At 52.1% G+C, this 15,896-nt stretch overlaps 1 protein-coding gene across 11 annotated transcripts; it reads left to right on the top strand.

The window, feature by feature from the left end:
• The first annotated feature begins 3,534 nt into the window (after window positions 1-3,534).
• ATXN2L (ataxin 2 like) lies at window positions 3,535-15,607 on the top strand. 11 transcript variants are annotated; one of them, XR_010661637.1, is made up of 23 exons: window positions 3,535-4,347; window positions 5,845-5,881; window positions 6,085-6,141; window positions 6,226-6,297; window positions 6,671-6,821; window positions 7,197-7,321; window positions 8,155-8,246; window positions 8,699-8,899; window positions 9,704-9,879; window positions 10,037-10,147; window positions 10,712-10,906; window positions 10,994-11,065; window positions 11,299-11,369; window positions 11,557-11,852; window positions 11,931-12,000; window positions 12,491-12,637; window positions 12,761-12,833; window positions 12,924-13,114; window positions 13,455-13,584; window positions 13,674-13,795; window positions 13,947-14,159; window positions 14,295-14,847; window positions 15,114-15,607. XR_010661637.1 is itself a non-coding variant. In XM_065924572.1 (23 exons), the coding sequence occupies exons 1-23, from the start codon at window positions 4,046-4,048 to the stop codon at window positions 15,161-15,163; spliced, it is 3,144 nt and encodes a 1,047-aa protein (XP_065780644.1). In that variant the 5' UTR covers window positions 3,535-4,045; the 3' UTR covers window positions 15,164-15,607. The 11 variants fall into 11 exon arrangements, 6 of the variants coding, with proteins under 6 accessions (XP_065780644.1, XP_065780643.1, XP_065780642.1 ...); XR_010661636.1 differs by having other exon boundaries at window positions 15,091-15,607; XM_065924572.1 differs by having other exon boundaries at window positions 14,295-14,484.
• Window positions 15,608-15,896: the final 289 nt, after the last annotated feature.

The raw sequence follows: 15,896 nt of genomic DNA, 5'->3' as shown, positions 1-15,896 counted from the left end.
TTACTCATCTACCATAGAGTTGGCTTCAATTATTTACATCTGTATTCAGATTTTAGGTACTCTGTTTTTGTTGATTTAATTGAGTATGTTGACCATTAACATTACTTGAAAAGCCAAAACTATATGAAAAGACTCAAAGACGTGTCTCCCTCTCCCCATTCAGGGCTCTGTTGTTTCCCTCAGCAAGAGGGATGTAACCCAACAACCAAGGAACCTTTATTTTCCCCTACCCCTCAAGGGTGCCCGATTTTATTAGTTTTTGGTTTACCCTTCTGGTTCTTCCTTGCAAGAATTTGTGGATACATTTGTTTTATTTCCCTTTCTTCCTTGCACACAAGGAAGTATTCTTTATATTTTCTTCACTTAAAATATATCCTGGAAATCACTCTAGAACAAATCACAGTGATACCATTTTTCTCTTTAAAAAGTACGTATTCATTTGGCTATACCAGGTCTTAGCTGAGGCACTTGGGACATTTAGTTTGTGGCATGTGAGATCTAGTTCCCCGACCAAGGATCGAACCCGAGCCCCCTGCATTGGGAGCCCAGAGTCTTAGCCACTGAACCACCACGGAAGTCCCTATCATTTCTAAATTGTATATAAGATGACAATATTTCATTCCTTTATCAATTTATTGAATGACTGTGCCAGCCACTGAGCTAGACAGGAAGGAGAGAGAAATGAGTAAAATATTGCCCCTGACCTTAATGACCTCACGCTCCAATAGAAAGGGAAATCATACATACAAACAAACAACAACAGCAGCAATCATCACAGTGCTCTGGGAACTGAAGAGGAGTGCGTCAATAACAAGTTGTTCAAAAGGACTAACACCTGAGCTTGAATAATGAGAACTAGGTGAATAAACAGCACTTTATTTTTTTTTCTTCTATTGTTCTTTATTGGTTTTTTTTTCCATTTATTTTTATTAGTTGGAGGCTAATTACTTTACAATATTGTAGTGGTTTTTGTCATAAACTGACATGAATCAGCCATAGATTTACATGTATTCCTCATCCCGATACCCCCTCCCACCTCCCTCTCTACCCGATCCCTCTGGGTCTTCCCAGTGCACCAGGCCCGAGCACTTGTCTCATGCATCCAACCTGGGCTGGTCATCTTAAACAGCACTTTCAAAGGCAGAGTTGAACAAGGGCAAGGCAGGTTGCGGAAATTAGAGTTTAATGGGCTGAAACATAACAGAGTGTGGGAGCAGTATGTGAGTGGGGAGATGGGAGTGCCCATAATGATGCTGAAGAGGTGGCATCGCAGCATGTGGTACAGTTAATGCCAGGAAAAAGCTGGACAGTTATTCAGACACCCAGGAGACATGGTCTTCAAAATAACACTTGAATCCATTCACTTCACAGGTATTTAACTGACTGCCTGCATTATGCTAGGTATCACAGAAGGAGCAGTGAGTAAGATCCCAACTATTAGGGAGCAGAAACCAGCTTCCCTGGTGGCTCAGACGGTAAAGAATCCACCTGCAGGACTTCCCTGATGGCGCAGTGGATAGGAGTCCGCCTACCAATGCAGGGAACACGGGTTTGATCCCTGATCCGGGAAGATCCCACATGCTGTGGAGCGACTGAGCCCATGTTCCACAACTACTGAAGCCTGTGCGCCCTACAGCCTATGCTTGACAATGAGAGAAGCCGCCAAAAGCAGAAGCCCACACACCGCAACTAGAGAGGAGCCCCCACTCTCCGCAACCAGAGAAAAGCCTCCGCAGCAGTCAAAAGTAAGGTCAATAAATAAAATTATATATAATTAAAAAAAAAAGAATCCACCTGCAATGCAGGAAACCTGGGTTTGATGCCTGGATTGGGATGGTCCCCTGGAGGAGGGCATGGCAACCCACTCCAGTATTCTTGCCTGGAGAATCCCCAGGGGAGAGGACCCTGGCGGGCTACAGTCCATGGGGTCGTAAAGAGTCGGACATGACCGAGCGACTAAGCCCACACACCAGCAGTAACACATAATGAAAGGAGCTCACAGAGTAAAGTGGCGGAAAACTGCTGGCCAAACAGCAGTTTTGGGAACCCAAAACTCTCAAAACTAGGAGTGAGGCTGGACGAAGGAACACTTCTCAAAGAGTAAGGCAGACTTTTAGCTAAGTGTGTGCATGTTCAGGGGAGAGTTGAAAGCTGGAAGAGTTCCAGTGCTAACACCTGGAGGGAAGAGACTGATATTGAAAGTTTCACCTGGACTAAGACCTATCACTCCTGCACTCCATTCTCCACCTTGCAAAGAGAATCCTTTAAAAATGCAAATCTGTCCTCTTCATTTTCTGAAAAAGGCTCCCCCACTGGTCCCAGGTTACCTATCTTTTCCGTTTCTACTTTTAAAACCTCTTTCCTCTTATTTTATACTACAGACATGCTGAACATTTTTTACGTTGTCATGTCCTATTCCCCCTGCCTAGAAATCCATCACCCAACACTGAAGTAGGTGTCACTCTTATCTACTCTTAGGGCTCTGTGCTTCACCTAATAGATCGCATCTGTCTGAATCCACCGCTAATTTAAACTCCTTGAGGGTAGGAAGTGGTTTAATTATTAGTAGTCATATCCAAGGCACCTAGTCTAATGTCCTAAAGACCCTGTAGTTGCTCAGCTGAGTCTGACTTTTTGTGACCCCATGTACTGCAACCTGCCAGGCTCCTCTGTCCATGGAATTCTCCAGGCAAGAATACTGGAGTGGGTTGCCATTCTCTTCTCCAGCAGATCTTCCTGACCCAGGGATCAAACCCGGGTCTCCTGCATTGCTGACAGATTCTTTATTGTCGGAGCCACCAGGGAAGTCCCATGTCCTAAAGGCCCAACTAATTTGAATGGCTGAAAGCTGTTTTCATTGTAGAGTTGGGTGGAGGATTTTGAACTAAGAACTCTGGTCTTCAGCCTCTTTGTTACTACAGTTTAAGGTTCATTCTGGGCTTCTCTGGTGGCTCAGATGGTAAAGAATCTGCCTGCAATGTGGGAGAGACCCTCTGGAGAAGGGATAGGCTACCCACTTCAATATTCTTGCCTGGAGAATTCCATGGACAGAGGAGCCTGGGGGGCTACAGTCAGTCCATGGGGTCGCAAAGAGTCGGACACAACTGAGCGACTACACTTTCACTTGCCACTTCCACTTTAAGGGTTCATTCTAGGGCATGGAAAAACCATTAGTTTGAAAATCATTAAAATAATTTAGAATTAGGTATAGAGTTATCTCCAAAGATCAGCATGCTCAAACTGATAACATTAATGCCTATCAACCTTTTATGAAAAGCAGATAAAGGCCGCACGAAATCTACAAGCCTAAAATAAGTACCAGCTCTCGTGCCGGGACTTTTTTTGTACTCAAGACTCCGCCCATGGGCCCTCAAATGGCGGAAGAACTGCACGCTACGTGGTGACTTCTCACACTACTGCGGAGGTATCCCGACGCTACGCCGCCGGCGTAGGCGGGGCGGCCGGCTCTTCCTTCCTCTCTGCTTCTTCGGCTCCACCCCCAGCGCTTCACACGCTCATTGTGAAGCGACAGCGGCAGGCAGTCTTCAAGGCTGCCTGAGACCTAGAGACCCTAAGTCCTTGGCGCGTGGAAGCGCCCCGCGCTGCTCCTTCCCCACTCCAAAGGCGAGGGGCGCGAGATTCACCTTTCTTTATTCTTTCTTCTCCCGCCCGGAGCTAACCGCCCCGGTGCGCGCGGACATCTCGAGCCGCCGCTCCCTCCTCCCCGCCCCTCCCCCTTCGGGAGCTCCCGCCCGCGCGCTCCTCCTCCTCCCCTTTCCCCGGCGACGCGCACGCGCGCCAAGCCGGCTCGCGCCCTCTCGCTTTCCTCCGGCCCGCGAGACCCCCTCCCCTTCCGCCTCGCGGTGCTTCCTCGCGCCGCGGTCTTCTCTATCCACCCCCGACACCGCGGGGCTTGCCCCCGCCCGCCAACGGCGGGTCCCCAGCTTCCCAGTCCCCTTCGCTTCCCGCGCTCTCCGGCGGGGGCCCAGCCCCGGCCTCCTCTCACCCTCCCTTCCCCCTAATTCCCCTTCCGGACGCTGCCATCATGTTGAAGCCTCAGCCGCCACAACAGACCTCCCAGCCCCAGCAGCCGCCCCCCACGCAACAGGCCGTGGCCCGTCGGCCTCCCGGGGGCACCAGCCCGCCCAACGGCGGTCTCCCGGGGCCCCTGGCCTCCACCTCGGCTCCCCCAGGACCTCCTGCGGCCGCCTCCCCCTGCCTAGGGCCTGCAGCCGCTGCCGGGAGCGGGCTCCGTCGGGGAGCGGAGGGCATTTTGGCGCCTCAACCGCCGCCACCACAGCAGCAACATCAGGAGAGACAAGGGGCAGCGGCCATCGGCAGCGCCAGGTGAGGATGGTGGGTTTCCGGGCGCTAGAGCCGAGGTGGCCGAGACCTGTACACCGCGCCAGGCGGACTTCTAGCCTGGCCACCTTCGAGGGGCGCCAGGGGGGAGTGGGAAAGCCCCGTGAAGCTGGGGGTGGGCCCTCAGGTCCTAACAGGTCAGAGGCAGAGGGTCCCTTGGTGGCTACCGGGGTATTCAGGGGCAGTGCTCAGTTCTGCGAGCGTAGTCAGGGCTCGGGACCTGGGCCTTAAGGGCAGGCAGAGCGCATCCCGCCGGCGGCGTCGGAACGAGGAGTTGGGGGGGGGGGTGAAGAGGTGTTCGGGGTCCCCGGCTCCATTACCACGAAGGGTCTCGCGGTTCCCGTCTTCAGCCAATGGGGAGTCAGCTGCGGGAAGGGGTCCCTGGCCGTAGCCAATGGAGGGGGGCGCGCGGCCCACAGTTTGGCCAATGGGGAGGGAGGGACTTGGTAGCGAGTTGCTACCTCCCGGCCCCAGTCTGGCCAGTAGGAGGGGAGCAGGGTGGGCGGGGGGACGGAAGGAGGGACTGGGAGGACTGCGGGCTGGGAACCTCCAGCGCGCGAGCGCGCGCGCGCTCTTGCCGTACGTGCGCGCGGATGCTGTGTCTTATGACCCGGCCATTCTCCAGCCTCGGGTAACACATAGGGCAGCGGCTGGGAGTGCTCGTGGACGGGTTCGCGTGGTGGCCTTGGATGAGTGGTGGACACCCGAGTCGGTTTCTTCTGTTTGTGGGTTTATGGAATTGAGAGTGGAGGTACACGCAGGCGCAGTGGGTTCTGATCGCGGGAGGAGGGATTTTGAAGAGGCCCGTGGGCTTTAGTGCGCAGGCGCAGACCGGGCGAGGCCTCCGGGTGGATAGCTTTTGCGGCTGCGCTGTCCCCCAGCCCTGCCAACGGCCCCCTGATCGCCCTCTTCAACCGCCGGTTACATCAGCCAGCGAGAAGCAGGGTTACTGGGCGATTGGTGACCCCTCCCAGAGTGGGTAACAGGCTGAATGAGTAAAGAGGTCCAGAAGGGTAGATTGTAGAGGGAGCACCTTCACTCCTAGTTTGGGGCCTAAGGCTGTGGGAAATGATGGTCTTTCCTGTTTGGGAGGTAATTTACCTGAGCTAGGTAGTTCAAAAGTTTCGCTCTCTGAGCTTCAACTGTTACATCTGGCGTGGGTTATTGTCGAATGTCGTAATGTTTGTCATTAGGAAGCATGCAGCCCTGGCCCTCTTGCAGAAACATTGTGTTGAATTGGCTTTTAAAGCAATTGACCGATGATGATTGAGCCTCTTTTACTGGCATTTGGAGGAAATGACTTTTAGTGCTTTTCTTCCTCTGTGAAGTGAGAATTTGAAAATCGGTTGTTGGTTAATGATTTGTAGCCTAAGTCGTCATCCTCGCATAGTCTGTGGTCCTAGCATAGAGTCCTTTGAAAGCATTGAATAAGAGGGCTTGACCGTACTTAAATAACTAGTTTCTTGTTTCCTTCTCTTATAGGGGACAAAGCACAGGAAAGGGACCTCCACAGTCACCGGTGAGTGCCTTTTCTCCCCCGTCTAAGGCACAGATACATATGTGGGGATAGAGGGCAAACTAGGTGCAGAAATAGATGCGTTCCAAAGGGCAGGGATCCCACACGTAGGAGGTGGTTATGAGTGGAGTGTGGACATTATGAAGGAGGGTAAGATGTTGATTGGCTGTTTCTTTATTTTTATCTCTCTCCTGTGTTACTGACAGGTGTTTGAGGGTGTCTACAACAATTCCAGAATGCTGCATTTCCTTACCGCTGTTGTGGTAAGTAGGCCCCTTACTGCTAGGTTGAGGAATGTAATGCATCAGTTGCTGGAGGCACTCTTCTGTTTTTCTCTGCTTTTTCAGGGTTCCACTTGTGATGTAAAGGTGAAGAATGGTACCACCTATGAAGGTATCTTCAAGACGCTGAGCTCAAAGGTCAGTGTACTCAAATTAGCTTACGTTTTGGAGTTTCATGGGAGAAAGAAGAGAGTGAAATAGGTTCATTGAATATACAAAGTTGAGTGGTTTTGGACAACATGGTGGCTAGCCTTGTTTTAGTAGGCCTGTGCTGAAAGAGTGCTGCATGCAATTAACGATGGGGGTTTGAAATGTGAGGGCTGGGAATTTTGATGTGAAGTTTTAAGTTTGGGGCTTTGGCTAAATCCTGTGGGTGATGTTGACAAGACAGTGCACATGAGAATGTGGTGTTGGGGAAAGTCTAGGAAGGGTAAAATTAAAAGTAGTCATATTTTTGTCGTCACGTTTCTTAATACTGACCCTCGGTTGTTGGGAAATGGGACTTCTGTAGTTTGAACTAGCAGTGGACGCTGTGCACCGGAAGGTATCGGAGCCAGCAGGTGGCCCTCGTCGGGAAGACATAGTGGACACTATGGTGTTTAAGCCGAGTGATGTCATGCTTGTCCACTTCCGAAATGTCGACTTCAATTATGCTACTAAAGGTATTTATTGGTGCAGGCTGTTGTGTCAGACCCAGTGCTTGAGTAGAAGGCAGAGAATGTGGTGATCTGATTCTCCTCCTTCCTGTTCTTTATCACCGTATTTCTGAGGAGGATGACTGGAATTTTTTTTCTTGAGAACATGTGTTAATGTCTAAGATGCAGTGGGGTGAATTCCAGCCTGTGTTGTGGTTCATACTTTTCCTGCTTTGTTTTTAACTCCTTGCTTCTTTTGAACTCTTGGAACAAGTCTTATGCTGCCCTGCACCCCCAAACTCTGACACACAAAAGCTTTTCTTTGCTTCTGTGGTGCGAAGGGTGTTGGATAGAAGGCTATGCAATACCGCCTGACTCTTGATCTTCAATCTGCCCTCACAGATAAGTTCACTGACTCAGCCATTGCCATGAACTCGAAGGTGAATGGGGAACACAAAGAGAAGGTGCTTCAGCGCTGGGAGGGGGGCGACAGCAACAGTGATGACTACGACCTGGAATCTGACATGGTACAGTCTCCCTTCTGGAGAACCCTAGAGCTGGGGGGCTCTGCTCCTGAAGTGTGGGTTGTTGACAGTGATATCATTCTTGGAGCCAAGAGTTGCTGGGGTGGGCAGGGGAGAAGTCTTTTACTATTGCCTGTTGATGGCAGTCAGATTCCAATGGAAAGGTATAGAACATACTCAAACAAAAATAACCCGTTTTTCTACCATCAGTAATTGATAAAACTGTTAAAATTTGCTTCAAACCAGTTTTTTTCCCAGCCTTGGGAAAAAGATATAGATGAGATTGAGTATTGTATAGGCCCATTTCCCTTCTAAACAACTACATTGATTTAAAATTTATCAGTGAATTGTTACTTCATTGTGTTAATTTTTTTTTAAATTTGCTTTTCCTACCTATTTTTGGATTTTTCATTTTGGTATATAGATCCTACTCATTGCTTTTAACTAAATATATTGTGGTATTTGTGTATACTTGTGTGTATACACAATAAATTGTCTTCATCCCTTTTCTTATTGGTGTTTCTGGGCCATTGTTTTGATATTAAAAATAGTGCCTTACTGAATTTTTAGAATGTGTATCCTCATGCACTTAGGTCAGAATTTCCCTGGGATATAAATCTGGAAATGGATGTTAGATCCTAAAGACATCTCTGTCTCGGAAACTACCAGTTTGTGCTGCAGTCAGTAGTACTAGATGACCTTCCCATGAGCCCTGTTCCTTTTTACCCCACTCTTGGTTTGGTCAGATTTTTTAATATTTCAACCTGAGGGAAGAGAAGGATTGGTTATTATTGCTTTCCTTGCTGGACTTTGAAACATTCTCCCTCTCCCTCTAGTCTAATGGATGGGACCCCAACGAAATGTTCAAGTTCAATGAAGAGAACTATGGTGTAAAGACCACCTATGACAGCAGTCTCTCGTCTTACACGTGAGTGTCTTTTGGTACTTCCCAGGTGGTACAGTTTGAGGTATGGGGTCATCAACAGAAGGGAGGCCTTTAGGTGGAGCATAGCTTTTGTACACGTTTTCCTGGGCATCTGGGTTGCCCTCTCCCCGCTCCTCATCTGCCTTGTGAACTCCTTCTGCAAAGGTTTTTCTCTTTCTCATAACCTTGATTCCATGGGTGGAATTAACTGCTTTTTTGGTCCATACTTATCCTGTAAAATCTTAACAAATTTGTATGTGTGTCTTGGTGTCCCTCAGATTCAGAGAGATGCCTTGCTGCTCTGCCTAGGACCCTGCTACATGCCAGATCAGTGTATGCTGACTTGTTGAGGGTTTAAATACCCACATGTCTGAGCTGGTGATAGGACTGATGGAAATGTCTTCATCTTTCCTCCCTGTTGTCCCGTGGCCCTGGGGTGACGGCGGTCCTCACAGGGTGCCCTTAGAGAAGGACAATTCAGAAGAATTCCGTCAGCGGGAGCTGCGTGCTGCCCAGTTGGCCCGAGAGATTGAGTCGAGCCCCCAGTACCGCCTGCGGATCGCCATGGAGAATGATGATGGGCGCACAGAGGAGGAGAAGCACAGTGCGGTTCAGCGACAGGGCTCAGGGCGTGAGAGCCCCAGCTTGGCAGCCAGGTGATTGCTGGGGGCGGCTGGTCCCGGCGGGGCTCAGTGTTTGGGCCGGGAGCTTGGTGTTTACTTCTGTTGATGCCTCCCAGCCACATAGGTTAACATGTAGTTATTCCCAATTTTTTGGTTTAGATTAGGGCCGAGAGCTTGTTACATATGCTTGTTGAAGCCTCACAATCACAGGTTAATACAGTTATTCCAAATCTTGGGCTTTAGGACGCTGAAGCCTAGAACTATTAATTTGTCTGAAGTAACAAGGCCAAAGATTAGGGATTAAGACAGGTTCCCTGCACCCCCCCCTGATTTTTTATACTTTTTTTTCTCTCTTTTTCTTTTCCTTTTTTTGCTTTCTGCTGCACTCTGCAACTTGTAGGATTTTAGTTCCCTAACCAGGAACCTAGGCCCTCAGCATTGAAAGCTCAGGGTACTACCCCTAGGGAATTCCCCATGTTCTTTTTTTTCCTGCATTTTCATTCCTATGTATGTCTTAACTTTCTTTTATGAAAATGAAACTGAGGTGTATTGTACCTTAAACCACAATGTGATACTACCTGTCTTGTAGGTCAGGAGTGGGGTAGGATTATGGAGCCCTGGCTGCTTTGGTCTGGTCAGGGGTGGCTGCAGTGTAGGGTCATCATCCTGGAACCACAGGACAGTTAGTTTCTCAAGAGAAATAGTGCAGAAAGCTGAAGTCAGGCATATCTCTGTGTGTGTGCATTGAGGCAGGAGGTGGACTTTGATAATTAGGGCTTCACCTTGGAAAATGTGTGTTTTGTGGCTGCTTGATGTTATTTGAACTCTCTCCCCCAGGGAGGGGAAGTATATCCCTCTACCCCAGCGAGTTCGGGAAGGTCCCCGGGGAGGCGTTCGCTGCAGTAGTTCTCGGGGCGGCCGACCTGGCCTTAGCTCTTTGCCGCCTCGTGGCCCTCACCATCTTGACAATAGCAGCCCTGGCCCAGGTTCTGAGGCACGCGGTATCAATGGAGGTGAGTTAGGAAGCGGACTTGTTGGTGGCAGGGAAGGGGATGATGGTAGGTGGCAAGGAAAAGGATCTAGGTGGGTTGGATGGAAGGTGCATTGATGGTCATGTAATAGCAGGAACTCTGCCTCTTTTTTCCCATCTTAAAAAAAAAAAAAAAATAGGCCCTTCCCGCATGTCCCCTAAGGCCCAGCGACCTCTGAGAGGTGCCAAGAGTCTGTCTTCCCCCAGCAGCAGGCCTTCTGGAGAAGCTTCTGTTCCACCTCCTCCTGCAGGTAAGATTCCAGCGGTGTTACATGAAGAAATGGATAGGGGTGTAGATACGTCAGTTGTTGGAATGCTGGACTGGGAGAGTTCCAAGATAAAGGTGTTTTGGAGGCTTGCATTTATGCTTTTCAGGAAAGAATTTTTCAGTTTCCCTCAGAGAGAAATTCCAGCGTGGCAGTCCATGCGTTGTGTCTGGCTGGCTGGTGCCTTTTGTTTAAATTCGTTGGCAACAACAAAATAAATAAATAAATAAATAAATTAGTTGGCAATTAATTTTAAGGGAGGAGAAATCATAGAAAGTATCTAATTTCTTTTGAAATACAAGAAGTTCTGCCAACACAACCTGTCTTGCTGTATAGCTCTGGTTGACTGGAACTGAGTCTTGACTGCTCCTTGGAGCATTCCAGTCTTTCATGGTACCCATGAGGCCATTTTACCTGCTTACCTTACCTGCCTTGCTCTTCTAAACATTTAGGTTTGTCACCTTGTAGATAAACTCTCCTTGGTGTTTCTAGTGAGTCCCTGCTCAGTGGCCATCAGTGACCAACACAAATCACTCCCTTTTCTTCCAGTGGGCCGGATGTACCCGCCACGCTCTCCCAAATCAGCTGCCCCCGCCCCAATCTCAGCTTCCTGTCCTGAGCCTCCCATTGGCTCAGCAGTACCGACCTCTTCAGCTTCCATCCCAGTGACGTCAGCAGTTGGGGATCCTGGAGTGGGCTCCGTTTCCCCAGCTTCTCCAAAGATCTCACTGGCCCCCACAGATGGTAAGAGCCACCTGGTGGGGACTGCAGACAGTGGGCAGTGTGCTTCTGGACAGAAGTGTCTTCACGTGCCTCTTTTTTCTTGCTCAGTAAAAGAACTTGTGGCCAAGGAACCTGGAAGGACGCTGGAGTCCCAGGAGTTGTCCCGGATTGCAGGGAAAGGTGAGGATTGTTTTTCCTGCCAGGGCCTTGTGCCACTTTGATTAGGGGAGCATCTCAGTTAGGGAAGTGTTGAAATTCAGAAACAGATGACGTGGATCAGCCCTGTGATCCTAACTTAAAGGGTTCTATTAAGCTCAGCTTTTTTCTCTTGGTTTCTTTGTTCTTTGGGTTGCTGTGTAGCCACCTTCAAGAAAACAAACGTGTATTTTCTCCTTTTGTGCTCTTTTTCATAGTCCCTGGCCTTCAGAATGAACAGAAGCGTTTTCAGCTGGAAGAACTGAGAAAGTTTGGGGCCCAGTTTAAGGTGAGCGAAGTGTGGGAGTGACTAGGATGTTAGCAGGAAAGAGATGAAGGTTGGGGAGTCGGGGGAGAGGTTTATGGAATAGGCACTGGGTGGCATTGAGAGATTAGAGGATGCAAAGATGAAGGAAGGTGAGTCCGGGGTTGAGATAGGAGAGTAGTGTCTATGTTGTGTGTTTCTGTCCTTCTAGCTTCAGCCCAGTAGCTCCCCTGAGACCAGCTTGGATCCTTTTCCTCCACGGATCCTGAAAGAGGAGGCCAAAGGGAAGGAGAAGGAGGTGGATGGTCTTTTGGCTTCAGAGCCGCTGGGGTCTCCTGTTTCCTCGAAGGCCGAATCAGTATCGGACAAGGAGGACAAACCGCCCTTGCCACCAGCAGGGGGTGCTGAGGGGCCAGAGCAGCCTCCCCCACCTTGCCCAAGCCAAACTGGCAGCCCCCCAGTGGGCCTCATCAAGGGAGATGACAAGGATGAGGGCCCAGTTGCTGAGTGAGTGGGGTGGGGAGCTGGGCGGGTGTCTGGTGACGAGAGGCAGGCCATGAGAATGACTCCACTTTTCTCTCATAGACAAGTGAAGAAGTCGACATTGAACCCCAACGCCAAGGAGTTCAATCCCACTAAGCCCCTGCTCTCTGTGGTGAGATGGGACAGGGGAATGTGGGCTGGGGTCTCCATGAGGAGACTTGGGAGCTGGGTGTTGGGGGAAGTGAGGAGCAGTTACACGTGTGTCAGGACCGCAGCAGTTGAGGAAGCAGGTCTTAGCGGTGGCTGCCCGGGGATTGTGAAGTATCTGACAGATAATTACGGGTTCCTTACTGGGACTTGGCATTTGGTTCGGGGGAGTCGGAGTCTGGCAGTCAGGAGCATGGGCTTCATTTGGGCACACTGACTGCGCTTGAACCTCTACTTGGAAGCTTTGTGATCTTGGATGAGCCACTTACCTTCTCTGCCTCAGTTTCCTCGCCTGTAATTTAAGGGTGCTCATCTCCTGGTTGATGTGAGGTTTAACCAATATAAAGTGTAGGATATGTTTGGTGCACAGCACTCTGGATGCCCTTGGCTGGGAGAGGAGGGTGGTACGGAAGTCATTGAGTTACCTTGTGCATGTACCCCTTGGCCTCTTACAGAATAAATCCACCAGTACTCCGACTTCTCCTGGGCCCCGGACTCATTCAACTCCTTCCATCCCAGTGCTGACAGCAGGCCAGAGTGGGCTCTATAGCCCCCAGTACATTTCCTACATACCTCAGATCCACATGGGACCAGCTGTTCAGGTGAGAGGAGACTGGGTGGGCCCAGGGTCAGAGGTGTGCCTGGGCTGCCTGAGGGACCAAATCCTGCCTGTCCTGAGCGTTGATGAGCGCGTCATTGAGCCGCGCCTGTGTTCTGGTCCCTAGGCACCTCAGATGTATCCGTACCCTGTGTCCAACTCTGTGCCTGGACAGCAGGGCAAGTACCGGGGCGCCAAAGGTGAGCAGGGTCAGGAGGGGCCGTGCGCGCCGCCCGGGGCCTGCCGGCGGATGGAGCTTGAGCTCTGCCCCGTCTTCCCCCTGCCCGCAGGCTCGCTGCCTCCCCAGCGCTCGGACCAACACCAGCCAGCCTCCGCCCCGCCCATGATGCAGGCCGCCGCTGCCGCCGCTGGTCCACCTCTGGTGGCCGCCACCCCTTACTCTTCCTACATCCCCTACAACCCACAGCAGTTCCCAGGCCAGCCCGCCATGATGCAGCCCATGGCGCACTACCCCTCGCAGGTGACTGAGGCGGGGAGGAAGGTCTGGTACAGAGCCCTGGCATCTTAGCAAGCCTCCACCTCCCACACTCAGGAGCTGGCAGGAGAAGCCAGCCTAGAGTTCTGGTTGATGGGGTCCAACTTGGGCTTCAGTCTTGGCTATAGTAGGACCCCGGGGAGGCAGTGGATTCTGGCGCCTTTTTTCCTTCTGTAAAGTGTAGCGTCTACTCAATAAGGCGGTTGAGAATGTGAAGTAAGGTGGTCGTGATGAGAGCATAGTCGTCCTGTGCCTGGGTGGTTTGGCAGCGGGATACTCTCCCGGGCCCTCTGCCGGGCCAACCGCTTTTCTCCTCCTCCCCCAGCCGGTGTTTGCCCCCATGCTTCAAAGCAACCCACGCATGCTGACGTCGGGGAGCCATCCCCAGGCCATCGTGTCATCCTCCACCCCTCAGTACCCTTCTGCAGAGCAGCCCACCCCCCAGGCCCTTTATGGTGAGTTCTGTCCTGTCCCCCCACCCAGGCTGTGCTGCTCAGCCCCTCCGGGGTGCCTGTCACTGATTCTCTCCCCTTTCCTGCTGTAGCCACCGTTCACCAGTCCTATCCACACCATGCCACGCAGCTCCATGCCCACCAGCCGCAGCCGGCCACCACGCCTACTGGGAGCCAACCGCCGTCCCAGCATGCGGCCCCCAGTCCTGTCCAGGTGCCTGCTGTGGGGCATCCATGTGGGTGGGGCAGGGGTGGGTGGCTGAGAGAGAGGACTAGGACTCGGGGTCATTCCCTAGCGGGGAGAACCTGGGGGTCAGAGGTGGTACTGGAAGTGGCACTCACCGTTCCCCTTGCCCTGATGCCAGCACCAGGCGGGGCAGGCCCCACACCTGGGCAGTGGACAGCCGCAGCAGAACCTGTACCACCCAGGGGCCCTGACAGGCACGCCGCCTTCTCTGCCACCGGGACCTTCTGCCCAGTCCCCTCAGAGCAGCTTCCCCCAACCAGCCGCTGTATATGCCATCCATGCCCACCAGCAGCTGCCCCACGGCTTCACCAACATGGCCCATGTTACCCAGGTAAGAGCCCACGCCGCCTGCCCTGAGCCGAGGGGTACCCCATCCCGGAGTCGTCGGCGCACCTTTGCGCTCCGTGCTGCTGCCTTGGGCTCTCCGACCCCGTGGTGCTCGCAGCTCCTTTTCTGTTCTCTACAGGCCCATGTCCAAACTGGAATCACAGCAGCCCCGCCCCCTCACCCTGGGGCTCCCCACCCGCCCCAGGTGATGCTGCTGCACCCACCCCAGAGCCATGGGGGCCCCCCCCAAGGCGCGGTGCCCCAGAGTGGGGTGCCTGCACTCTCAGCTTCCACACCCTCACCCTACCCCTACATCGGACACCCCCAAGGTGAGCAGCCTGGCCAGGCGCCTGGATTTCCAGGAGGAGCCGATGACAGGATTCGTGAGTTCTCGTTAGCTGGGGGTATTTGGCATGGAAGAGCTGATGGGCTGCAGGTGGGGCAGGATGCACGGGTTCTGGGCGGGGAGTGAGGGGTCTTGGAGGCAGGGCTGTCCCACAGGGCGCCTGCCGACCTGCACCTGTCTGTGAAGTATGTAGGGTGGGCAGAAGCCACAGTCGCCGCCGCCAGGGGCTTGCTCCTGGCTCTGTCCTTTGCTTCCCTCCGTCCTCGCTCAGTTGTGATCCAGCAGCCCCCCTCCCCACTGCCTCCCCAGCTCTCAGTGACCCCGACTGTCTCCTGACTTAGCCGAGGTAAGGTCAGCGCAGTAGACAGGGCCAGGCTGGGGTGTGGGGGGCTGAGCTGGGCACGTGAGGAAGGGCTCTGGCTCACGGGGAAACGGCGATTGATCTGTGCTTCTGACAGCCCCGTGAGACACCTCGAGGCGGCCGCTCCTACCAACACTCCCCCCACACCCCACACTGGACGGCATTGGATGAAGGGACAGCTGCTTGGGTTCTAATGCTCCTGCTCTCTTCTCTTTCCCCTCCAACCAGTTCAATCTCATCCCTCCCAGCAGCTCCCCTTCCACCCCCCGGGGAACTGAAGATTGTCCTGGCCGCGACCTGAGACCTCCATGAGTGGAGGGAAGAGTGATCTATGTCTCTTCCCCCAGCAGCTCGGACCAGTCCCAGCCCCCCACCCCCTTTCCCCGCCCCTGGGGAGCTGGGGAATTCCTGCCAAGCACCTTGAATGGGAAGGGCCTCAAAGTGGGTAGGGCCAGGGTCCAGCGGGGGTGGGGGGGTTCCTGCTCTGCCCCTGCCCATCCCCACCCCATCTTGCCCTCCCGTCCTCTCATCTATCCCCCCCCCCTCCCCGCTGGAGATGAAGATCTTTTATTTTCTATTATTTATAACCTTGGGCCCCCTGTTCTTTCTTTCCCATTAACTTGAGTCACCTGCGTAAGAGAAACAGACATGCCCCGCAAGGATGGTTGGACAAGGACTTTTACTTTTTATTACATAAAAATATTTAAAAAAATTTAAAAAAAAATAAAATTTTAAACTAACTTAACCTGCCTGTAGTTTCCTCTTTGAAGAATAGTAAGACGGTTATGAGGTCTCCAAGGTGGGGCACTGTAGGTGCCCATCCAGAATATCCAGAGATGCCCTTTTTGGCGCTTTGCTATGCAGACCCACCATTGTCTCAAAGGCTGTTTTCTCACCTCAAAACGGGCCTCATTGTGAGATGTAACGAGGCTTTCATTTTTTTTTTTTTTTTTTTTTTTTGAGGCTTTCATTTTAAATGTAAGTACTTCGTGAGTGATGTCTAGCTCTTTACACTAAAAAGTACAATTGTGTTT

This window comes from Muntiacus reevesi, chromosome 2 (genome assembly GCF_963930625.1).
Source record: "Muntiacus reevesi chromosome 2, mMunRee1.1, whole genome shotgun sequence".
NCBI classification, from domain to species: Eukaryota; Metazoa; Chordata; class Mammalia; order Artiodactyla; family Cervidae; genus Muntiacus; species Muntiacus reevesi.
This window is presented reverse-complemented; position numbering and strand designations above follow the sequence as displayed.

Coding starts and splice junctions, on each gene's coding strand:
- ATXN2L (XM_065924573.1), top strand. CDS start 4,046: ATGTTGAAGCCTCAGCCGCCACAACAGACCTCCCAGCCCCAGCAGCCG. Junction 4,348..5,844: donor GCGGCCATCGGCAGCGCCAG/GTGAGGATGGTG, acceptor CTTCTCTTATAG/GGGACAAAGCACAGGAAAGG. Junction 6,822..7,196: donor CTTCAATTATGCTACTAAAG/GTATTTATTGGT, acceptor CTGCCCTCACAG/ATAAGTTCACTGACTCAGCC.